At 43.0% G+C, this 25373-nt stretch overlaps 1 protein-coding gene across 4 annotated transcripts in view; it reads left to right on the top strand.

The window, feature by feature from the left end:
• GRIA1 (glutamate ionotropic receptor AMPA type subunit 1) overlaps nucleotides 1-25373 on the top strand; it is a 381310-nt gene that overhangs the window by 301187 nt on the left and 54750 nt on the right. For all 4 annotated transcript variants that reach the window (XM_003404615.4, XM_003404616.4, XM_064278580.1 and 1 more), the window contains one exon: nucleotides 24732-24930. In XM_003404615.4, the coding sequence (XP_003404663.2) occupies nucleotides 24732-24930 (199 nt within the window). The remainder of the gene's footprint in view (nucleotides 1-24731; nucleotides 24931-25373) is intronic.

Here is a 25373-nt window from a genome sequence, read left to right on the forward strand (position 1 = left end):
TCTCCCTGAATTCAAAGAAGCTTTCATTCTTCCCGGTGCTTTAATTTTGAGAGACAGTCTGATCCTGAATGTTGTCTTTGATGGTGTGAAGTGCAGTTCCCTAGGGTAAGAATAGATCACACCTTGGAGTTCTCTTAATTTTCTAGTCCCTTCATGTCTCTGAATAGTGGGATTGCCCGGAGAAAATATAATGGACCGTCTAATCCTATATTGGAGCCCTGGTGGCTCAGTGGTTTTGAGCTCAGGCTGCTAACCAAAAAGCTGGCAGTTCAAATCCACCAGCTGCTCCTTGGAAACCCTTTGGGACAATTCTACTCTGCCCTACAGGGTCGCTATGAATCAGAATTGGCTCCACAGCAATGGGGGGTTTGGCTTTTTGTTTGTTTGTTTTCAGTCCTATATCAATTAAACTTTGTCCCTGCCTCCATCCTTCCTCAGTTATTTGCATAAAATATTCAATGAGGCTGGCACGAAGTACACACAACTTCTTGACCATGCTTCAGACTAAGAAATATCCTCCAAGGGGTGGGCTTGATCTCGTATTGGGGATCACTAAGGAATGGTGTGCTTTTTGGCCTCTCCGCCAGGTTCTATCAGTAAAGTATATAGGAGACCAAATTAAGTTAATGGTCAGTGATGTATTGGGTTGAGCTGAAAACCTCTGAAGTTCAGATTCGGTAAATCTTCAGTGGGGTGTAGAGGCATGGCAACCTATGGCCGATGTGCAACATATGATCTTGATTGCAATAATAATTGCCACTACCACTTCTCCTTATCCTGAACCTTCAAGCATTATCTCATGTAATCGTCACAACAAAGCTGTGAGTCAATAAGTGTAGCTATTCTTTTTTGCGGGGGGAGGGGGTAGTGGCAGAGTTCTTGCCTTCCATGCGGGTAACCCGAGTTTGAGTCCTGGCCAGTTGCATCTCAGGCACAGCCACCACTCATCTGTGAGCGAAGCCTTGCATGTTTCTGTGGTGCTGAGCAGGTTTCAGCAGAGCTTCCAGACTGAGACAGACTAGAAAGAAAGGCCTGGTGATCTACTTCCGAAAATCAGACAGTGAAAGCCCTATGGATCACAACAGTTTGATCCCACTGTGCATGGGGTTGCCATGAGTCAGGGGCCAACTTGAGGGCAGCCAACAAAAACAATTCCATTTTTAAAGATGAAAAAAAAATGAGGCTCAAAAGATTACATAAATTGACTGAGACCATACAACTAATAAGTGGCAAGGCTGGAGGTCAGACCCAGATTGATCTGACTCCAAAACCCACTGGGTCAGTTACTAGGCTCTCCTGCTAAGGTGATACAGGGGGAAGGACCCTGGGCTTGAGGTCAGGGATCTGCCTTCTAAACCTGGCTCCAACATTAATTTTGAGGATGAATTTGGGAACAGTCCCTTAATCTCTCTTGAGCTCTAGCTAGATTTTTCTCCTTGTAAAATAATCAGGATGTCCTTGATGATCCCCAGGGTACCTTCTAGCACTTACGTTTCTGATCCTAACTTCTGATACCAGAATTTCAATTTCTCTCTCATTTGCAGGGAGTATTTTGATTTTAAGAGTACAGTCATCCATTATTATATTTGATCTTTACAACAACCACAAAGCAGGCAGGCATTATCTCCTCCTTTTATGTTTTACATGGAAACCCTGGTAACATAGTAGTTAAGAGCTATGGCTGCTAACCAAAAGGTTGGCAGTTCAAATCCTCCAGGCACTCCTTGGAAACCATATGGGGCAGTTCTACCCTGTCCTACAGGGTCGCTATGAGTCAGAATCCACTAAATGGCAACAGGTTTGGTTTTATGTGTGTGTGTGTGTGTGTTTTACATACAGATGGGAAAACAGACTTGAAATGAAGTAGGTACCTTGTCCACAGTTAACACAGCTACTCCCCAGTCAACTGCTCAAATGTACCAGGTACCTCTCCTCCACCTTTATCTCAGGCATTTTCCTCCCTCCTGGGGCCTACCCCATTTTTTCACTTCCAGCAAGATTTCCATTCCTAACTTAAATGGTAACTGCAAAGATGCTTAAGAAAGAATGGGTACAGGGGTCCCCACACCCACCAGGGACTCATCTAAACGAGTGCTGAAGGACAAGAGGAGGCCAGACCCAGCTCCCTGGGGACAAGTTCTGAGGAATAGTGACTCAGGCTGAGTGTCCATCCAGAAAGGATGCATAAAGAGGAAACAGTAGACGTTCCTGCAGGTCAGGGAATACACAGTTGTAAATATCATTGTCTAAGTTAGCCTGGTATATGGTTCAATACCAGCCATTCTGGGGATGGTCCTTCTAGAATATTTGCTACTTCCTGGTACTCCGTCTCAGAAAACATCACCACCCTCTCCCAAGATGTCCCAACTAAAAACTTGGGAGACAAGTATAGGGAAACAGGATAATCTAGGGTTAAAAGGTGAACTCTGGATTCAAACAAGCTGCATATTGATGTGAAGACACATAACCTTGCCAAGCTTCAGGTTCCTCATCCATAAAATGGAGTTAAATACTTCTTGCTTTGTAGCATGAGATGAAGATTAAATATAAACCATGTTGTAGAATGCCTAGCACAAAATACTGAAAAAAAAAAGGGGGACCTATTATTACGATCATCATTAGCGAGTACCCTCCTAATTACATCCAGTCAATCTTCAAATAGAGATTCTACCTCCTAAACATACTTAAATATGCTCACTTTCCACTCTTGCCACCACCACGTGGTCTAGGTAGTTGCCACCTTGGATCTGGGCTTCTGCATATTGCCTATTCATCTCCCAGCCTTCGTTCTTGTTGCCACGGTTCCCCAATCCATTGTGCGTTCTACAAGGAAGAGTGATTTCTCAAAAAATGTGAACTGGCTAAAGTCAATCACCCTGCTTTCCATTACTCAGTGTCTCTCTTCACAGCCCCCTCCTGGGCCTCATTTCCCACATCTCTTCTGCCCCCTCCTACCTAGGCCCTGGTGAATCCCCTCTGCCATTCCTCCACTGGGCCCTGCTCTCATTTCACCCCACATCTTTGAGTCTGATTATTTTCTCTGCCTAAGCAGTCTTCCCCGCAACACAAACACATGGCCTTTCCCTGGGGAACTCATTCTTCAGGTCTCAGCTTGAAGGTCCTTCCTCTGGCTAGCCTGGAAAGTGTTGCCAGCACAAGTCCTAGCACTTGATAAATAACTGTGGAGTCTATGGGAACCCGTTGCTGTATGAGTCAATTCCATGTAACCCCATATGTTACAGAGTAGAACTGCTTCACAGGGTTTTCTTGGCTGTAATCTTTATGTAAGCAGATCTTCAGACCTTTCTTCCATGACACCACCAAGTGGGTTTGAACTGCCAACCTTTAGGTTAGTAGTCAAGCACAGACTGCACCACCTAGGTGCCTAGTCTGGCCGGGGCTCAGCTTTTTGGTTATGGTAGGACCTAGAGCTATGAGTTGTAAAATATTGCAGGACGTTCACTGATGTTCCTGCTGGGTTGAGCACACGTGTGGTAAACTACAAGTGATCTTTTCAGCCACTAGAGGCAAGGCAGGAGCCTGAGACATGTCTTCCCCTTATCTTTTCTCAACTCCACCCTCCTTCCCACAGGCTGCCCTTTCTCACCTAAGCTCGACCAGCGACACATAGGACATCCGTTGTGGGAAGAAGTCTAGTGGCATCCCTGGAAAATTCTTTTCTAATCTGCCATAGCTTTAAAGCTTGAATGTTCATGGCCGCTAATTAGAACTGTCAATAAATGTAAGTCACAGAAAGAAGTGGAATCTCTTGGAAGAAAATAAAAGAGTAAGAAATTACTTTGGCAATTTTCAGAGTGATTATGAAGTGTATTGTTGATGATCGTATTAATCTCTTTTTCAAATATATGGTGATAGCGACCTAATGTTCTCTGTAATAAACTGGCAAAGTACATGCAAATCCCTATTAATACACTAATTTGGGAACACAGGGGGGTATAAGCAGAGAACAAATGTTTGACATTGAAAGTGAATCTTGTTTTCAATTTTAACTCGGTTCAACCCAAGGAACATTTGTTGAGTGCCTGATATATTAAACCCACTGCTGTCAAGTCGATTCCTACTCATAGTGATCCTATAGGACAGAGGAGAACTGTCCCGTAGAGTTTCACAAGGAGCGCCTGGTGGATTCGAACTGCTGATCTCTTGGTTAGCAGCCATAGCACTTAACCACTATACCACTAGGGTTTCCACCTGGTATATTAGGTACTGTGAAAGATTCCAAGTTGAAGATCCTATCCCTGCCCTCCAGCTGCTTGTTATCTAGTGCAAAGGCGGAGGAGAACAACTACAAAAACAGCTATCACCTGAGGCAGAATGCGTTAAGGGAGGCAGGTGTGGAGTTCTGGAAAAAGAACTGAACCCAGAAGTGAACTATAACCATGAGGGCAGAGACTGAGCCTGCCTTCTTCTCTGCTGCATCCTCAGCCCAGTGTCAGGCACACAGCAGTGTTTGATAGAGTTGCAGCAGGGAGGGAAGAAGGATGGATGGAGAGTTGGGTCCTAGATACAACACATATGCCTCAATCACATGGCCAATCACTGATGCTTTCTGCATCTCAATCTCTTCATCTGTGAAATGGTAACTGGGGTGAAAACTTTCTCCTAGGGGATTTCTCTTGGTGAGAACTTGTAGTTGTCGTCAGTGCTGTCTACCAGACGTATGTCCACCTCTTCCTCTTCCACACGGGGTAGGATTGCTCGTGCCCTCCCTCTCAAGCTAGGTGTAGCCATTTTATGTGGTCTGGCCAATGAAATATAAACAGAAGTGACATGTGACACTACTGACTAGACTTAAGAGCAGGTATGTTGGAGATATTCCAAATAACAGCTGCTCTGTCAGTCTAGGTTCCAGAGGGAAGGTGAGGGGAATGGAGCCCACAACCAACCTGCAGTGAACATGTAACATGAGTGAGAAAAATACCTGGTTGTTGTAAGCCACCAAGATTTGGGGGTTGTTTGTTATGACAGCATAATCTAGACTATCCTAATCTGGAATTTAATAAAGATAGAAAACCTTTCGTACATTCTAGAGCCTTAAATAAATATAATAGGTAACTGAGGTACAACAAAAATGCCGTTTTGGAAGCGATTAAACCTGGCTGAGGGTCTTAGGAAAGCTTCTTGGAGAAGATGGGTTTTGAAGTTGGGGAGGATATCTAAAAATATGCATGCGGAATCAAGACAAGATAAGAGATGAAAGCGCTCAGACTGGACTGGGAAATGGGTGTGGCCATAGTACATGTGGATGACTAATAAAAATAGAGAGAAAATGGCACAGTGGTTAAGAGCTTGCCTGCTAACTGAAAGGTCAGCAGTTCAAATCCGCCAGCCTCTCCCTGGAAACCATATGGGGAAGTTCTACTCTGTCCTGTAGGGTCACCATGAGTGGGAATCGACTAGACAGCAATGGGTTTGAACCAGCATATGCCAGTCTCTGTTCTGTGGGATTTACATATTTTTATTCTTCACAATATACCTGTATTCATTTCCTATTGCTATCTTAACAAATTACCACAATTTAGTAGCTTAAAACATCACAAATGTGTTATCTTACAGTTCTGGAGATCAGAAGCCCAGTATGGGTCTCACTAGGTTAAAATCAGTAGGACTGTGTTTTATTCTGGGCTTTTATAGGAGAATCTGTTTCCTTGCTCATTCAGGCTGTTGACAGAATGCGGTTCCTTATGGTTGTAGGCCTATGGCACTCATTTAGCTAGGGCTGTCCTTAGCTTCTAGAGAATGCTCACTTTCCTTGGCTCATGGCCTCCTTCCTCCGTCTTCAAAGCCAGTGGGACATGTCTCACTCAGGCTTCAAATCTCTCCTTCTTCCGTCTCATCTCTCTGATCAATTCTTCTGCCTCCCTCTTCCACTTTAAAAGCCAGTGTACTTAGATTAAGCTCACCTGGATGATCCAAGGTACTATCTCTATTTTAACATCTATTACCTTAGGAGCTCTGATGGTGCAAATAGTTAAGCATTTGGCTGCTAACTGAAAGGTTGGTGGTCCAAACCCAGACAGCGGCTCTGTGAGAGAAAGACCTAGCTATCTAATGCTTCCATGAAGATTATAGCCAAGAAATCCCTATGGGGCAGTGCTACTCTGTCACATGGGGTTACTTGCTATGAGTTAAAAATAGACTTAGTGGCACCTAACAACAACCAAAAAAAAAAAAAAAAAATACAGTATCTCACCATTCTGTAGGCCAGAAGTCCAGAATGGTGCAAGCTGGTTCTCTGCTCAGGTTCTCACAAAGCTAAAATCAAGCGTCAGCCAGTTACATTCTCATCTGAAGCCAGGGATGCACTTCCAGTCTCATTTCTATTGTTAGCAGAATTCAATTCCTTGCCATTAGAGGACCAAAGTCCCCATTTCCTTTCTGGCTGGGAACTGGGAACTTCTCTCAGCTTCTAGAGGCTGCTCTCAGATTCCTGCCCCATGGCCCCTTTTCTCTCAGCAATGGAGGCCCTCTCTCACATCAAATCCCTCTCACACTTTGAACTGTCTGACTTCCTTTTCTGCCTCTACATGGAGAAAACTCGCTGCTTTTAAAGGGCTAGTGTGATTATAGAGCCCTACTGGTGCATTGGTTAAGAACTCAGCTGTTAACTAAAAGGTTGGCAGTTCAGATCCACCAACCACTCCTTGGAAACCCAATGGGGCAATTCTACTCTGCCCCATAAGGTTGCTATGAGTCAAAATCGACTTGCCAGCAACAGGTTTTGGGTTTTGTGATTAGATTAGACTCACCCAGATAATGTCCCTGTCTTATGGTCAACTTATTAGTTGCCTTAATTATATTTGCAAGAGCAAAAATCCCTTTTGCATTCTAACATGACATAATCACAGGAGAAACAGCAGGGAGCTAGGGTCAAGGGGCTATCTTAGAATTCAGCCTACCAGAATAATGAATAATGGGGCAGATAATATCATGCTCATTGATGTATGAGGAGCCCAGAAGTTATAATGGCAGAGCTGCACACTACGACCCAGTTCCTGGTGATTAGCAGAGTGCCATGTCCCTACTAGGAAGGGCTGATTCTCCTGTTTGAAAACTGGGTAAGAGGAGCCCTTCCCATCTGTTGAGAATAGGATGAGTTTGAAGATTTCTTATGGCTTCTTCCAACTCATGCATGACCCAGAGCAAGCCCATAGCCAACTGCATCTCCAATTATGTCCCCACAGAAGGAGGACATTCTTTTTATTATTATTATTTTTATTGTGCTTTAAGTAAAAATTTACAAGTCAGTCTCTCATACAAAAATTTGTATGCATCTTGCTATGTACTCCTAGTTGCTCTCCCCCTAATGAGACAGCACACTCCCCCCTCTCCACCCTATATTCCCTGTATCCATTCAGCCAGCTTCTGTCCCCCTGTGGCTTCTCATCTCCCCTCCAGACAGGAGCTGCCCACATAGTCTCATGTGTCTACTTGATCCAAGAAGCTCACTCCTCACCAGTATCATTTTCTATCCCATAGTCCAGTCCAATTTCTGTCTGAAGAGTTGGCTTTGGGAATGGTTCCAGTCTTGGGCTAAAAGAAGGTCTGGGGACCATGACCTTCAGGGTCCTTCTAGTCTCAATCAGACCATTAAGTCTGGTCTTTTTATGAGAATTTGAGGTCTGCATCCCAATGCTCTCCTGCTCCATCAGGGATTCTCTGTTGTGTTCCCTGTCAGGGCAGTCATCGTTTGTAGCCAGGCACCATCTAGTTCTTCCAGTCTCAGGCTGATGTAGTCTCTGATTTATGTGGCCCTTTCTGTCCCTTGGGCTCATTATTACCTTGTGTCTTTGGTGCTCTTCATTCTCCTTTGCTCCAGGTGGATTGAGACCAATTGATGCATCTTAGATGGCCGCATGCTAGTGTTAGAGACTGCAGACTCCACTCACCAAAGTGGGATGCAAAATGTTTTCTTAATAGATTTTATTATGCCAATTGACCTAGATGTCCCCTGAAACCATAATAGGAGGGCATTCTTGGCGAGAACTCCTGAGGGAGAAAGGAGAAGACAAAGTTAGCATTCTATCGTAATTCAGGCAAATTTGTTATAGAGATTCACTAGGAGTGGGAGCCTGTCTGAATCTGTGAGAACATCAGTCCCTCAAAATATTTTTAAAGAAACACAATTCTATTCCACATTTATGATATGATTTGCTCTATGACAACTGCTTTGCAGAGTAAGATTCTGATAGGACATGGTTTTATGGTATGTAAGAATTATAGATGTACCTGGGATGCCATTTTCTCAAAAATGGGTGCTTCTGAAGTGTTTGAAATTAGTTATTGATTCATAGACTAAATGGTTCTTCATGCAATCATTTTTATGCTTTTAATTAGCTTAAGAAATCTTTTCTGCTATAGATAGCTCGGAGGAAATCATTACAAATTGCCCACTTATAGAGTTTCACATTCATTCAACAAATATTGAGACTGTATTAGATTCTAGGGGATTATGGAGAAGCCTCAAGTCCCTTAATGATTTAATAATTCAGTATAGTGATAACAGTAAAAGAAAGCAGGATAAAGAGTGGCACTTACAGGAAAAGTAGAAGAGTTCAGAGAAATAAGGGTGGAAAACAGCAGCCAGGTAGGCTTCTTGGAGGAGGCGGCACTTGCAGATGGATCTTTAATCATTAACTCCAGAGTGCGTGCCCTGGCGCCTGAGGCTCTGCTAGATCTAGTCTCTCTTTACATTCATCAAAACCAAAAAAAAAAACAAACCCATTGCTGTTGAGTTGATTCCAACTCATGGCGACACCATGTGTTACAGAGCATAACTAACTGCTCCATAGGGTTTTCTTGGCTATGATCTTTATGGACTCAGATTGCCAGTTCTTTCTTCCATGGATGGGTTCGAACTGCCAACCCTCAGACTAGCAGCTGAGTTCAAACCAGTTGTGCTACCCAAGGAACTTCTCGCTCATCAGGTGCTGCCCATTACCTTGAACACATGAACGTTTTCCTGCCTCCAGAACTTTTGCTCTTCCTGTTTTCTCAGTCTAGAATATTGTTCCTGCAAAATCTTCACACAGTTGGCTCATTTTCATCTTTCATCTCTCAGTTTAAATATCATCCACTTAAAGAGACTGTCGGTCACTGCCCTATCTATATTGTTCCTTCCTTTCCTCTCCCTGACCCCTTGTCACCCCCAAGTTAGTGATGAGAGAATAACAACAATGAGAATAATACTTAGTGGTTGACATGAGGAAATGCTGCTATTATCTCCGTTTACAAGTGAGGGAGCTGAAACTCAGAAAGGCTAAGTCATTTTCCCAAGATCACACAGCCAGCAAGAGAAGAAGCTAGGGTTAGAACCCAGGTTGGATAACTCCACAGACCGTAGTTTTAAAAACTATTTTCTAGATTTTCTACATATTGTGAAAACTACAAGTATTTACTTAGAAAAATCAGGAAATGAAGCATTAAGGTGGAAAATAAAAGAGAACCCATAATCCAGCTACCTAGATGAATCCTGTACCATCTTAGTTTATAGACTTCCACTTATCTCTGCCAGAGTTTTAAATGGGACCATACAGTATACACTGCTTTACAGCCTGATTTTTTCATTTAACAGCATGTTGAAAACTTCGTTCCACGTCATTTTTCATGTCTGATAAGTAGCCGCTGCTTCTGCCAGACATACACTCTGGTCTAGGAACCATGCTAAACACATTACAACTCATCCGCACAACATCCCTTTTAGGTAGTTCCCTGAGTAGCGCAAGTGTTTAACATGCTCAGCTGCTAACCATAAGCTTGGAGGCTCGAATCTACCCAGAGGTGCCTCAGAAGAAAGGCCTGACTATCTATATACTTTTTTAAAATCAGCCATTGAAAACCCTATACAGCCCAGTTCTACTCTGGCGCACAAGGTTGTCTCTGTGAGCTGGAACTGACGTGATGGCAACTGGTGGTTTAGTTATATCCCCTCTTCATAGTGTCTTAGTCATCTAGTGCTGCGGTAACAGAAATAACACAAGTGGATGGCTTTAACAAACTGAAGTTTATTTTCTCACAGTTTAGGTGGCTAAAAGTCTGAATTCAGGGTGCCAGCTCTAGGAGAAGGCTCTTTCTCTCTGTCAGCTCTGGAGAAAAGGTCCTTGTCTATTTGAGCTTTTGCTCCTGGGCAATCTTCTAGTGGCTTGGCATCTCACTTATCCCATTTCTGCTTGCTTGTTTAATATCTTTTATTTCTCAAAAGAGATTGACTCAAGATACTCCCTATACTAATCCTGACTCATTAACATCAGGCAACCTATTCCCAGATGGGATTATAACCACAGGCAAAGAGGTTAGGATTTACAACACATATTTTGGGAGAACTCAATTCAATCCATAACAGGTGGGGAGTCTAAGGTTCAGAGAAGTGAAAATAACTTGCCCCAAATCACACAGTTAATAACTGGCAGGGCTAGAGTAGGAAGTCTATAGGCTCCTGGACTCCTGCTTAATAATCCTCTTCCCTGCCTCAGAAGGGCTGAGTGTACCTTTGAAGAAATGACTGGCTGTTTTCTGGGTGAGGAGAGGAAGAGCATCTGTTCTTCCCAGCATGGAGGAATCCTTGCCTCTGGGGGCCATCCTGCTAGTGTGGTTGGGGATATGTGGGAGGGGCTGAGCGTGCAGGGAACTGGGTAGGGTGAAAATGTACCTGGCCAATGAAGGGTTTCTGATTGGTTATTTTAAATAAAATATCTCCTATTAATATTTGCCTTGTGCTGGAGCTTACCAAACCTTAATTAAAGCAGAAGCACACATCGTTATTTTATCCTCCATTTGCTAATGAGCAGGGCCTAATTTTAAAAAGCCCACAACATCACACATTTAACTATGCTGCCAACCCTGAGGACTTCAAACGCCAGATGTGTTGGGCCATAGATGACAACTCAGGCCCCGCACCTGGAGCAGGGATGCAGGTGGTGGCATCTTACCTCTGAAAACCAGCTGGTGGATGAGCAGATAGTAGGAGCTCTAGGAAGGGGTTTGGGTACAGAAATACCATATGTTTTCGGTGGTATGGGCCAGGTGGCAGGCAGCAGTACAAGGAGAGTGGACTCTTCCAAGGACTTAAACCCAAAAATATATGTGGAGAATGTCCCACTTTTAACACCAGTACACTGCCAAATATTCCTTTGTGTCTAGGAACTGTGGGGAAGTAAGCAGTGTTTGAGCCAGACGAAGAAAATCTGGAGAGATGAGGTGGTGGCCCTGGTCCAAGCTGGCCCCACTTTCAGCCCAGTGAAATATCACCATTGGAATCCCATGGATCTGGGTCCACTTTCAAGCTCCATTGCTTGCTTTGTGAACTCCACTAAATTACCTCTCTGAGCCTCAATTTCCTCATTTATCAAAAGGGGATATACCTCCCTGTCATAAAGGAATTATAAACTGAATGTCAAGTATTTTCTGTAGTATCCAGCCCAGAGTAGGTACTCTGACAGTGGTGGCCACGGGTGTGATTAGTATGTTTTGTACAAATTTAAATTCTTACTGGTTCACATTCTTGTCTCACCTCCACACCACAGCAGCACATGATGTTCCTGCTCCAGGAAATGGCTCTCTTGAGTCACTTGATTCTATTTCAGAATGCTCAAACCCTGCCTACCCTGCATAGTGCCATGAAATGGTACCTCTTCTGTGCAGCCTTCCCAGATTTCTCCCAGTAGGACATGGCCTTTCCCACCTCTGCACTTCCTTACCACTTAATCCATGACTCCCTGTGCTGTGCTTTTTGCCCCAGTCTATTCAGTACCACAGTTGCTTCCATGTGGGTATCATCTCTTCCATTAAGTGGATTTCCTTGAGAAGAGATTTCTTTTGTACTTCCCATCAGGCTTAGTATGTAGTCAGTCCTGAAGAAACATTTGCATGATCATTCATTTATTCAATATATGTTCACTGAGCACCTACCATGTGCCAGTTGCTGTGCTAGGTGCCAGGGATATAGCAGTGAATGACACAGATGAGATCCCAGCCATCACTGAACTTACATTTCAGTGGAGGGAGACACATAATTAATGAATAAACAAATAAATTGATAAATATATAGTTATATAAGGATCCTTTTAGACTTTGCAAAGTACTATTAGAAATAATACCAGAGAAGATGAGGGAGATGGGGTGGCCAAGGCAACAATATTTAGAATGGTGAATGTGAGGAGGTGACATTTGAGTGGAAACCTGAAGACAGGCTTGGGACAATCTGAGGCAGCGAGTTCCAAGCAGAGAAAACAACAATTGCAAAGGTTTTGAGATGGGAAAGAATTTGGCGTGTTTCAGGAACTGCGAGAAGGCTGAGGTGGCTGAAGCAGAGCAGTGGCGGGAAAGATGGTACAAGATGAGATTAGAAGTGGGCTCGGATCAAGGCCTGTCTTGTAGGTCTTACTAAAGCATTTGGATTTTATTTTCTAAGTATGTCAGATTTTAAATGGCGTGGGAACAACATGATCCTATTCACAGTTTAAAAAGATACATGTAGACATGGATTACACAAGGACAAGAGACGAGGCAGGGAAATGGAATAGTATCTAGGCTACAATGGTATCTGTGAAGGTGGAGAGAATGGTTAGATTTGATGGACTGAATGTGGAGGTGAAGGGAAGAGATGTGTCAGAAGTGATACCATGATGTCAGCTTGAAGAGCTGGGTGGGCATGATGCCATTTCCTGAGATGAGGAAGGTGGAATTTCTTTGTATTTATTTGGCACTTTTTGGTGAAGCTTCATTAAGAATTTTGTTTTAGATATTTCAGATTTTACCCAAAACAAAATTCTTAATGAAGCTTTGCAAAAAGGTAGGCAGTTAGATACACCCATTAGGAGTTCAGGAGAGAGGTTGGAGATTTAAACTTGGGACTTATCAGCATGTTCGTAGAAAGCCCATGGGACTGGATAAGATCATCTAGTGCAAGCTTGTAGGCAAGGGAGGAAAGAAGGGGAAGCCTAAAATCTGGGCACTCCAATAGCTCAAAATTAAGCAGATGAGGTGGAATCAGCAAAAAAAAAAAAAAAAAGGAAAAAAAGACTAAGTTTGGGGACCTAGAAACTAAGAGGAATGTTTCAAAAAAATAAAAACATTATAATCATCACAGGTGACATCTTGAGCCCTGCTGTGCTCTGTGCTATGTACCAAAAACCAAACCAAGCTTATTGAGTCAATTCTGAACTCATAGTAACCCTATATGACAGAGTATAACCACCCCACAGGGTTTCCAAGGAGCAGCTGGTGGATTCAAACTGCCAATCTTTTGGTTAACAGCCAAGCTCTTAACCACTGCACCACAAGTGCTCCATGCTAAGTACGGAACATAGTTTTTTCATTGAATTCTCACAATTCATGAGATGGGTTTCATTATCCCCATTTTCCAGGTGTGAAAACTGAGGCTTGAAGAATAAACCAAAAAATTGTAAATTAAAAGCCAATGAATGAACTGATCTATATCCATTCTTTTACAAGCTGTGCCCACACTATACTCCCATGTTGTGTTATGTGTTAGGTTCCGACTCTTGTGACCCTATGTACAACAGAACGAAACATTGCCTGATCCTGCGCCATCCTCACAATCCTTGTTATGCTTTAGCCCATTGTTTCAGCCACTGTGTCACTCCATCCCATCTTGTTTGCCAACCCTCTACTTTACCAAGCATGATGTCCTTCTCTAGGGGCTGGTCCCTCCTGATAACATGCCCAAAGTACATGAGACAAAGTTTCGCCATCCTTGCTTCTAAGGAGCATTTCTGGTTGTACTTTTTCCAAGACAGATTTGTTCAATCTTCTGGCAGTCCATGGTATATTCAATATTCTTTGCCAACACCACAATTCAAAAGTGTCATTTCTTCTTTGGTCTTCCTTATTCATTGTCCAGCTTTTGCATGCGTATGAAGTGATTGAAAATGCAATGGTTTGGGTCAGGCACACCTTAGTCCTCAGACTGACGTCTTTGCTTTTTAACACTTTAAAAACTTCTTTTGCAGCAGAATTGCCCAGGGCAATATGCTGTTTGATTTCTTGACTGCTGCTCCCATGAGCATTGATTGTGAATCCAAGTAAAATGAAATCCTTGACAACTTCAAACTTTTCTGTTTATCATGATGTTGCTTATTGGTCGACTTGTGAGGATTTTTGTTTTCTTTACATTGAGGTGCAATCCATACTGAAGGCTGTGGTCTTTAATCTTCATTAGTAAGTGCTTCAAGTCCTCTTCGCTTTCAGCAAGGAAGGTTGTATCATCTGCATAACGCAGGTTGTTAACGAGTCTTCCTCCAATCCTGATGCCCCGTTCTTCTTGGTATAGTCCAGCTTCTCAGATTATTTTCTCAGCATGCAGCTTGAATAAGTATGATGAAGGGATACAACCCTGACTTACCTCTTTCCATACTTTAACCCACATAGTATCTCCTTGTTCTATTTGAACAACTCCTCTTGGTCTACATACAGGTTCCTCATGAGCACAATTAAGTGTTCTGAATTCCAATTCTTCATAATGTTATCCATAATTTGTTATGATCCACACAGTCAAATGCCTTTGCATAGTCAGTAAAACACAGGTAAATATCTTTCTGGTATTCTCTACTTTCGGCCAAGGTCCATCTCTGACATCAGCAATGATATCCCTTGTTCCACATCCTCTTCTGAATTTGGCTTGAATTTCTGGCAGTACCCTGTTGATGTACTGCTGCAACCACTTTTGAATGATCTTCGACAAAATTTTACTTGTGTGTGATATTAATGACATCATTTGATAATTTCCACATTCTTTTGGATCACCTCTCTTTGGAATGGGCACAAATATGGATCTCTTCCAGTCGGTTGGCCAAGTAGCTGTCTTCCAAATTTCTTGGTATAAATGAGTGAACATCTCCAGTGCTGCATTCATTTGTTGAAACATCTCACTTGGTATTCTGTCCATTCCTAGAGCCTTGTTTTTCACTATTCCCTTTAGTGTAGCTTGGAATTCTTCCTTCAGTACCATCAGTTCTTGATCATATACTACCTCCCGAAATGGTCAAACGTCAACCAATTCTTTTTGGTATGGTAACTTTGTGTATTCCTTTCGCCTTCTTTTGATGCTTCCTGTGTCATTCAGTATTTTCCCTGTAGAATCCTTCAATATTGCAACTCAAGGCTTGAATTTTTTCTTTAGTTCTTTCAGCTTGAGAAATGCCAAATGTGTTCTTCACTTTTGGTTTTCTAACTCCAAGTCTTTGCACATGCCATTATAATACTTTACTTTTTCTTCTTGAGCCACTCTTTGAAATCTTCTGCTCAGCTCTTTTACTTCATCATTTCTTCCTTTCACTTTAGCTACTCGCCATTCAAGAGCAAGTTTCAAAGTCTCTTCTGACATCCATTTCAATCTTTTCTTTCCTGTCTTTTTAATAACCTTTTACTTTCTTCATGTGTGATGTCCTTAATGTCATTCTACAACCCCTTTGGCCTTCTGTCATTAGGATTCAATGTGTCAAATCTAATCTTGAGATGGCCTCTAAATTCAGGTGAGATATACTCAAGTCATATTTGGCTCTCAGGGACTTGCTCCAATTTTCTTCAGCTTCAGCTTGAACTTGCATGTGAGCAATTGATGATCTGTCCCACAGTCGGCCCCTGGCCTTGTTCTGACTGATGATATTGAGCTTCTCCATGCCTCTTTCCATACATGTAGTCAATTTGATTCCTGTGTATTCCATCCAGTGAGGTCCACGTGGATAGTCACCGTTAATTTTGTTGAAAAAAGTATTTGCAGTGAATAAGTCGTTGGTCTTGCAAATTCTGTCATTCGATCTCCAGCATTGTTTCTATCACCAAGGCCATGTTTTCCAACTACTAATCCTTCATCTTTGTTTCCAACTTTTGCATTCAATCGTCAGTAATTATCAATGCATCTTAATTGCATGTTTGATCAATTTCAGACTGCAGAAGTTGGTAAAAATCTTCAATTTCTTCATCTTTGGCACAGGAGGTGTCCTTTCTGTTCCCTTCCTCTTGGAGATGACAGGCTTGCATTTCAAGTAAGGAAGAATGTGCACATCCAACTCCTTGTCAGAGTTATCCTGGAGAGGAAGTTATTGGCATCAAAAGTTGATTGTTGTTTAATTTAATAATTTTCTACTCCCTACACAGGACCGCACGTACCTGCTCTACTGAAAGTATTGGCCACTGTATTTGCTCCCCCACATCCACCCTGGCCTTACTCCTCACACTATCTGCATACCTCCATCCTGAAATGCTTACTCTGTGCCAGCCCTGTGCTATGTGCTTTACTTGTATTTCCTTTTTTAGGTTGGTGCATAAATTTGAATAATAATCGTATTAAGTGGTCTTCCTTGTAGGCATATGGATATTATCCTGTTACTGACAACATTGTACTTCAGGATATATCTTGAAATGTTCTTTATGATGATGAATGCAACGCCATTCTTGAATTTGTCATTCCCAGCATAGTAGACCATATGTTTGTCCAACTCGAAATGGCCAATACCAGCCCATGTCAGCTCACTAATGCCTAGGATATCGATCTTTATGTGTACCACCACTCATCTGTCAGTTTGTTGTACTGTGGCAGCTTGCATGTTGCTATGATGCTAGAAGCTATGACACTGTTATTTCAACTACCAGCAAGGTCACCCATGGTGGATAAGTTTCAGCAGAGCTTCCAGACTAAGACAGACTAGGAAGAAGGACCTGGCAGTCTACTTCTGAAAAAATTAGCCAGTGAAAACCTTATGAATAACAGCAGAACATTGTATTCGCATAGTCTACCTAAATGGGAAAAAATAGGAGTGCAAGACTTCCTCTTTAAAACAGCTCTACAAGTTCTAGACTGGTACAGAATCTTACAAAACAGTGGACTTTCCTTGGAGCTTGTTGTCCACCTCCCAGCTGCTAACCCCTCGGACTCACCTTCTAAGCCCAGAGCCCTTCCCCACTCCACTGCTGAAACCAGACGTTTGAACAGGTTCCTTCCGGTTTGAACCCTTACCAAGAATTTGTATTTCTAACAAGTCCCCAAGTGATGCTAATGCTGCTGGTTAGGGACCAATTCTCTGAGAACCACTAGTAATGCAGTGGTACTCAAAATTTATTATACATAAGAGTCACCTGGGGATTCAGTATATCTGGGGTGGAAATGCAGATTCTCAGAAGGGGTTTCAAACTGGAACAAATTGGTTCAAAGCCCTGACTGGAACACAGTAACCAGCAGCTGGGACAATTAAAATGAATCATGCCAGCTCTGCCAGGGAAGAGCTGAGTGATTTGCAGCTGGTGACAAATGGGATGATTTGCCATCCAGACACAGCATCTTGGATAAAGTGGCCTCATCAGTGGAATTGTTGCATTTGGCCAGAGCTAATTACCCTGGTCTAGGAACCTCAATGCCTGATACCAAGTGAGCCTCTCTCTGAACATAGTCCAGCTCAGTAATTAGTCAGGATGGACTTTTTCCTCCTGATAATTTAGAGGCAGGCCATCTGAGCCTATGCCTTCCCACCCTCGGTTTCCATTACTTTTTAAAAATATCCATTTGAAACAGATGACAAAGGGAGGCAGCTTGAGCTCAGTGACCTCTTGAGCTCAGCTGAAGGAATACAGGAGGTGTCCTTTCTGTTCCCTTCCTCTTGGAGATGACAGGCTTGCATTTCAAGTAAGGAAGAACATGCACATCCAACTCCCTGTCAGAGATGTCCTGGAGAGGAGGTTAGTGGCATCAAAAGTTCATTGTTGTTTAATTTAATAATTTTCTACTCCCTACACAAGACCACAAGTATCTGCTCTACTGAAAGTATTGGCCACTGTATTTGCTCCCCCACATCCACCCTGGCCTTACTCCTCACACTATCTGCATACCTCCATCCTGAAATGCTTACTCTGTGCCAGCCCTGTGCTATGTGCTTTACTTATATTTCCTTTTTAAGCTTTAAAAATACCTTTAAGATGAGTACTACCTCTTTCTTTTCATAAAGAAACAAGCACAAAACTATGTAGTGACTTGCCCAAAGTCATACAACCAGTAAGTAACAGGCAGGGGAGTGACTTCTGAGCCCATGCTGTTGACCAATGCCCTCTACTTTCTTCCTAAGGATAGCAGAAAAGTCATTGTCAAATGAATCATTCTGACACGTTATCTGGGTGTTTGCATGGAAGGGCTAACAACTGGACAGATGGCTAAAAAGTTCTTGACTACTGTTGCATGTTAACTTAGATCAAAGGTCTCTGATTCTCAGAGGGATCTAGAACAAGAGTCAGTAAACTACAGCCTGGGAGCAAAATCCAGCCTGCTACCTGTTTTTGTAATTGAAGTTTTAATAGAACACACCCATGCACATGTGTTTACATATTGTCCTTAGCTGTTCTCATTCTACAACAGCAGAGATAAGTAGGTGGTACATAGACTACAAGGCTCTCAAAGCCCAAAATATTTACTGACTGGCCTTTTATAGGAAAAATGTGCTGATTCCTGGTCTACAGCATCAGATTCAAACTGTGAGATTAGAAATGCACTTTTAAAGGCCTTCACTGAATCTAGATCAATTACCAGGACAAGAAATGCCTGTCAGAATGTAGAGAATGATCCAATTATAGCCTTACTGTCTTCCATTGTGCATTTAATGATACATTTAGTGTTTTGTAAATAGAAAGAAAAAACTTCATGTGCAAGATGATTGCTTGATGACAGCATCTGACTCCCAGTCATGTTAGAATTCACTCACCCAACAGGTGTGACCTGTCACTTGACAGCCCTTGCTCCCATGGGTCACCAAAGCCTTTCATCTCTTCAATCAGCGCACACCTCCCAATTTCTGTATGCTCTGCTTTAGTTCAGCCCTTCACCATTATTGTTAACAGATACCATAAGTAATAATCATAAACCAGTAGTTGCCATCGAGTCGATTCCAGCTCATGGCAGCACCATGTGTGTCGGAGTAAAATTGTGCTCCATAGGGTTTTCTATGGTGATTTTTCAGAAGTAGATTGCCAGCCTTTTTCTTCCAAAATAGTAATTATGGCAACATATTAAATAATTATAGCAGGCTGGTTAGTACTGTAATAGAAGAATGATACTGGTATAATGGGAACACAGAAAGGGTTACTCAGTTCTCTGCTGGCATAGGTCAGGGAAGAGTTTACAAAGAGGTGAGATTCCCCTCACTCTTCCTTTAAACTCCACCTACTATACCTTTTCTGCCCTGCCCCCTTTCTGCTAGGTTATCTCCTACTCATACTTCAATACCTAGCACAAGTATCTCTTCCTCTGGTAAATTTCCTTGACCATTGCCAGCAGGGTAATTAGCAGCCCCTTCTTTGTTCCTTATTTGTCACATAATTAAAGATAGTACTATAACAAAACTGCTTATAACATTTATGTAAATTTGTGATTATAGCTTTACAGAATGCCCACTCTGTGCCAGACCCTGTACTAAGCACATTATTGGGAACCCAAAGCTTTTCCCCGTTTTCTCCATCAGACTGTGAGCTCATGGAAGGGAAAGACTGTAGTGTATTCACTTTTATCTCCCCAATGCCTGAGGTGTCTGCCATGCAGGTGTTTAAGGAATGCTTATAAAAATGATGAATAAACAATGCGATAGGCAGAATTCTAAAGATTCCTATTCCCTTGGTTATTCAGTCAAACACCAATCTAGGTGCTGCTGTGAAGATAATTTGAAGATGTCAGGCCAGCTGACCTTAAGAGCTGGAGATTGCCCAGGTGGGCCTGAATCAATCAGGTTAGTGCTTTAAAAGCAGAGGTATTCTCCAGTTGGTATAAGTCAGAAATTCAAAGAGTAAGAAGGATTTGACACACCATTGCTAGCTTCAAGATTGGGAATGGAGGGAATACATGATGAGGAGTACACATGATGAGCAGCCCCCGGCTGACACTCAGCAAAGAAACAGGGGCCTAAGCCCTGGGCTTAACTCAAGCCCTGGCTTAACCTAAGCCCTACAGTCACAAGGAAATGAATTCTGCCAACAACGAGTAAGTTTTAAAGAGGGCCCTGAGCCCCAGATGAGAACAGTAGCCCCAGTCAATACCTTGATTTCAGCTTGGTGAAAACCTGAGCAGAGAATCCAGCCACACCACCCGAGATTCTGACCTACAGAACTAAGATAATAAATAGGTGTTGTTGTAAGCAGCTAAGTTTGTGATAATTACACAGCAATAAAAAAGGAATACAAACAAGTTTCCAATCCTATGAGGATATTGGTGGTCAGGCTGCTTTCTGTGTATCCTGAAGGTATCCTTTGAGCTTTACAAGAAGTGAGAGTTGGCTATGATTCAACATCTTGGAGGAGTCATGAGTTGAGGAGGTTCATGCCCATCCACAAATGAACCAGTATTTGGTGAGGGAGGAAATGTTCTCTAGTGTCTAGAGTGCTGGACTGGAAGTATGAAGTCCTGTTTCTGGTTCCAGCTCTACTACTGCCTCAGAATGACCCTGGGCCAGTCATTTTCAGCCTCTGAACCACAGTTCTTTCATCTGTAAGATGGGGATAGCCATCCCTCCTCCATCCATTTCACAGGGTTGTAAATGAAATTCAAAGAATAATGGTCCCAACAAGCTATACAAATTGTGAGAATCTGGAGGAATATAAGGGATTCCTCAATCACTGAGGGAGCTGTGGGGAGAGCTCTGCCAAGTTAAGACACTAATAAAATTCAGGTGACTAGGCAGACCTCCAAGAGGTTCAGATCACAGCTGTTCCTTCCCTGCTGAGAAAAGTGCTGCTTTGCCCTGTGGCTCCCTGGAAGAATAATCATCATCATAAAAATAATGCCTTGTGTTTCAATAGCACTTTTCAAAGTATCTTCCCCTGCACCGTTTATTTTAATTCTAATACCTTATATCAGTAAAAGGAAAAGAACAGACTAAGAGTCTTTTCATTGCTGAAAGTTTTAGTTTCTCACCATGAAATAGGACAAGTCTCACCCATTATACAGAGGAAGAAGACTGAGACTCAGCAGGGCTGGTGAATTGCCAAGGTTATGAAGCAGGTCAATGAAAGAGCCCTCTATCCCAGCCCAGGCTTAACTCAAGCTCCCTGCCTCTGGCTATGGAGCTGGGAAAAACCCACAGTTCTTGAAGAGAAACTCAACTTCACCTGTACCAGGGGAACTGAACTGAACTGCAGGTGGGATGGGTGTTGCCTCACACTCAATTTCCCATCCTTTGGATCAGATGCAAATGAAGCATCAGAATCAGGTCACTTTTGAAGAAACTCTTCCCCCCCAGTCCTCCAGTTATTCCACTGAAGACACTTGCTGGCTGTTAAGCAGCAGAATCTTTCTTTAGTGACATCATTACGTAGGTAGGGTTGTGGGGAATACTGTGCAGGACAAGCTGCACTCAACACCCAGCAGATAAATATTAATTAAACCAGAGCAGAGAAGAAGTTGCCTTAGGCCTGGAATTTTCTTGGGAAGCCTTTGAGCTTCACTAGGAGATTCCAAATTTGGGATAACTTAGCAGGGCCTCTCAGTTCTGTAATGATGGAAAAGGAGGCAGGAATCCTGAACACTTGGCTTGAGGCCGTGACTTCAGATGCCCTGGGCCACAGGCAGTTTGGGATTCTCCCGACCCTGACAACTATTCCCGCTCTCTAGAAACCAATGTGAATAGAGCCACAGGGTTATGAGAAAGAGGGCATTCATGCATTCACTTGTTATTGATATCCTACTCTGTACTGAGGCCCCTGGGTGGTGCTCGGCTAGTAACCGAAAGGTTCGCAGTTCAAATTCACCCAATGGCACCACGAAAGAAAGGCCTGATCATCTACTTAAGATTTTAAAAACCAAACCCGTTGCCGTTGAGTCGATTCTGACTCATAGCCACCCTGCAGGACAGAATATAACTGCCCCATAGGGTTTTTCTAAGGAGTGGCTGATGGATTCAAGGTGGACTCTAACTGCCAGCCTTTCGGTTAGCAGCCAAGTTCTTAAACACGGCACCACCAGGGCTACTCAAGATTACAGCCATTAAAAACCCTACAGAATGCAGTTCTACTCTGAGACACGTGGGGTCACCATGAATTGAAATCGATTGATGGCAACCATTTTTCTCTGTGCTGGATGCCAATGATACAATGTTGCTCAAAAAGAACTAAAAGATTCCTTCAGTCTCCCAGCGCTTGTAGTCTAAGGAAAAAACACAGTCAATCAGACAAACAGATGTCAGATTTCAACTGTGGCAAGAGGTGCAGGAGGCTCTGAGAATCTTATGTTTGGATGCTGGAAAAGTGATGTCTGGGATGAGATTTGGAGGATGTATTGGAGTTGTGAGTTGATAAGGGAAAAGGGCAGCAAGTGATAAGGCAGGGGGCTTTGTGAATATGAAGGACAAAGGCAGTCCAGCATGACTGGAATACAGAAAGCATGCTGTAGTTGCCATTGGCAAGAAAGCAGGGGCCAGACCACACAGGACCTTGAGGGTCACCAGGGAATTTAAATTTTAGTCCAAATGTAAGAGGAAGGCTTTCAGGAGTTTTATAAGAGAAGCATCACGATGCAATTAATGCTTTTATTTTTATAAGATCACTCAAGCTGCCTTGCATAAAACAGATTAGGCAGGGGAGCAGGGGGGTGGGGGGCAGAATGGAAGCAGGAAGTCCAGTGAGGATGCCATTACAGTCATCCAGAGTGGGGATAGGAGCAGCAGCTTCTGCTGGGGACCCAGATTCATGCATTAGCCACCTCCTAAGGTTTAAAGAGCACTGGGTTGGTATCCAAAGACCAGAGTGATGTTGAATCCAACTGTGTACTAGCCCTGTGACTTTGAGGGAGTGATTTTGCCTCTACTATTTCATTTTGTTTGATTGTCCAGTGGAAGCCATACACCCTGGCCTACCTACTTAAGATTTCAAATCACAGAATCTCAACCATGGGAGGATTGTGAGAGGAAGCAGCCAATCTCTGGCCCCATAGGATGCTCAACCTCTCCGTTGTCTTGCACACTCTGTCTTGCAAGTGTGTCCCCAGCACTTGGTACCCTGGGGGGAAGAGAGAGAGGCAACTGGAGGCACCAAGTACATCTCTGTAAATCGTTCACCACTTGAACACCTTCAGAGATGGGGAAACACTTTCACCCCAGGAGAGCCAGCTCATTTTTGCACCACTCTGCCCATCAAAAATATCATCTTCATATTTAGTGTTTGTTTTCTGGAACTTCTGCCAAATGCTCCTAAATCAGGTCACACAGTGCAAGTCCCATGTCAACCCTGTAATGAACACATCCCTCCAAGTCTTTCTTTCTGGATAAATGTCCTCTTTTCCTGCAGCTGTTCTTCATGTGACGTAGTTTTGTTCTACTCTCTTGGTCTCATTCCTTTAAACAGGTTTCCTCTGTCTTATTTCCCTCAATGTGGAGCATCTAGGAGCATTCTTTTCCACATAGAGAGCAATAACAAATATCTTTTGGGTTTCTTGGCATGGACACTATCTCCCTAGAGTGAAAAGCAGTCTCCATGAAGCAGAGGCAGGGTGTGGGGCACAGGAAAGGAAGGTATACAGATGGGATCCACAAGGTTTTGAAAACACTATGAAACAATTGAGTAATGTTTGGGTAGGCCCAGGCACTCTCCTGAGTCACAATGTGATTTGAGACTTCAATTTATTTGTAAAACTCATGGGTTGGATTGATGATTTCTTTGGTTGTTAGTATTAGCTTCTAGTTAAGCGCCATCACCTACTGAAGGCTCTGAGCCTGAGGCTCTCAGAGCACATGCCATAAGTTAAAAGGACATTTTGACCTGGATGACACTTCCTTGATGAACAGAAGAGGATACAAAGAAAATAACTTTATAATTATGTGATTCAGTATTATGTAAATGTCTTCTCTATCCACCATATAATATCACCCCATGTAACACCCAAAATCATCTTGTGGTATATGGGGAAGCCCTGGACTTGAAAATCTCTTATCCAAATCAGAGAGATCACAATGAACTCTTGGCTTGAGTTTGTTTTGAACATAAAAGAGGAGAATCATACTCTAACAAGTTCAAAGATGAATTTCTCACTTCACCTGTAATCGTCATATTTGCCACTTTGATCCACAGCAAGATATCCTTTCTCTTTGTTTCAGCCAAATCCTCTTTCTCTGTAACAGAGGGAGATTGCACCTATGCCCAGTAGTGATGTTCCCCAAAGTGGCTGGAGTACAGTTGTTCTCATTCTATTTCCAAAATGGTCTCCCTTTTTTACCCCTAGTTCATCATTTTGGTGACCCTTGCCAGCCAAGAGGGCAATAATGACAAGGCAGCCTGAAAACATTTTGGGACATGATAAAACATGTACATCACATGTGTAAATGCATTTGTATTCATGTATGTGCATACAAAGATTTGATGTGTATGGAATTGCATCTTAAAGGATATGTTTCTATGTGTCTGTAACTTTGAAGGCAGATGTTTACATATCTGTGTCTTTGTTGGCATGTGTCTCCATGTGTATATATGTGTGAAAGTAAGTGTGAATTTGCAACTGCGGGCTATATCACCCCTGAAGGGCAGCTCCATGAATCCTTATCCATGATAAGGAACAAAATGCAGAGGCGAATCCTTTTGACATTTGAATTCTCACATCTTGCTGATAGAAGAGAAGGGTACATACAATAGGACTTGACAGCTCAGCTGATGGGGTTCTGCCTGTCACTCACCCCTCCCCATATCTCTTGCAACTGATGTCCGAGCTTCTGATGCCTCTTCCCTTTGGCCTGCAGGTCCCTATCTGGCCGCATCGTTGGTGGTGTCTGGTGGTTCTTCACCTTGATCATCATCTCCTCATACACAGCCAACCTGGCCGCCTTCCTGACGGTGGAGAGGATGGTGTCTCCCATTGAGAGTGCAGAGGACCTAGCAAAGCAGACGGAAATCGCTTATGGGACACTGGAAGCAGGATCCACTAAGGAGTTCTTCAGGGTAGGGACATCCCTTGTCCCAGACACTTTAACAAAATGGAGCCAAAATTATCATTACAGGCAGCCAGGGCAACTGCTTAACTGAGTTTGAAGTAGGCAAACTCAGAAGATGTCTCAGTTGTCTACAGAACATTGGGAAATCTACACATCTACTTTAGTACTTGAGTCCCTGGGTGGTGCAAACAGTTAATACACTTGGCTACTAACCAACAGGTTGGAAGCTGTTCAAGTCCACCCAGAGGCACCTGGGAAGAAATATCTGGTGATGTACTTCTGAAAAATCAGCCATTATAAACCCTGTGGAACACAGTTTTGCTCTGACACACATGGGGTCGCTATGAGTCGGAATTGACACATGGCAGCTGGTAGTGATGGTGGTGGCAGAAGCTTCAAAGTTCCTGCACTGATGTAGAACCCTTGTGTGTGCCGTGTTCTACCAGGTTC

The sequence above is a fragment of the Loxodonta africana genome, chromosome 2 (assembly GCF_030014295.1).
Source record: "Loxodonta africana isolate mLoxAfr1 chromosome 2, mLoxAfr1.hap2, whole genome shotgun sequence".
Lineage (NCBI taxonomy): Eukaryota > Metazoa > Chordata > Mammalia > Proboscidea > Elephantidae > Loxodonta > Loxodonta africana.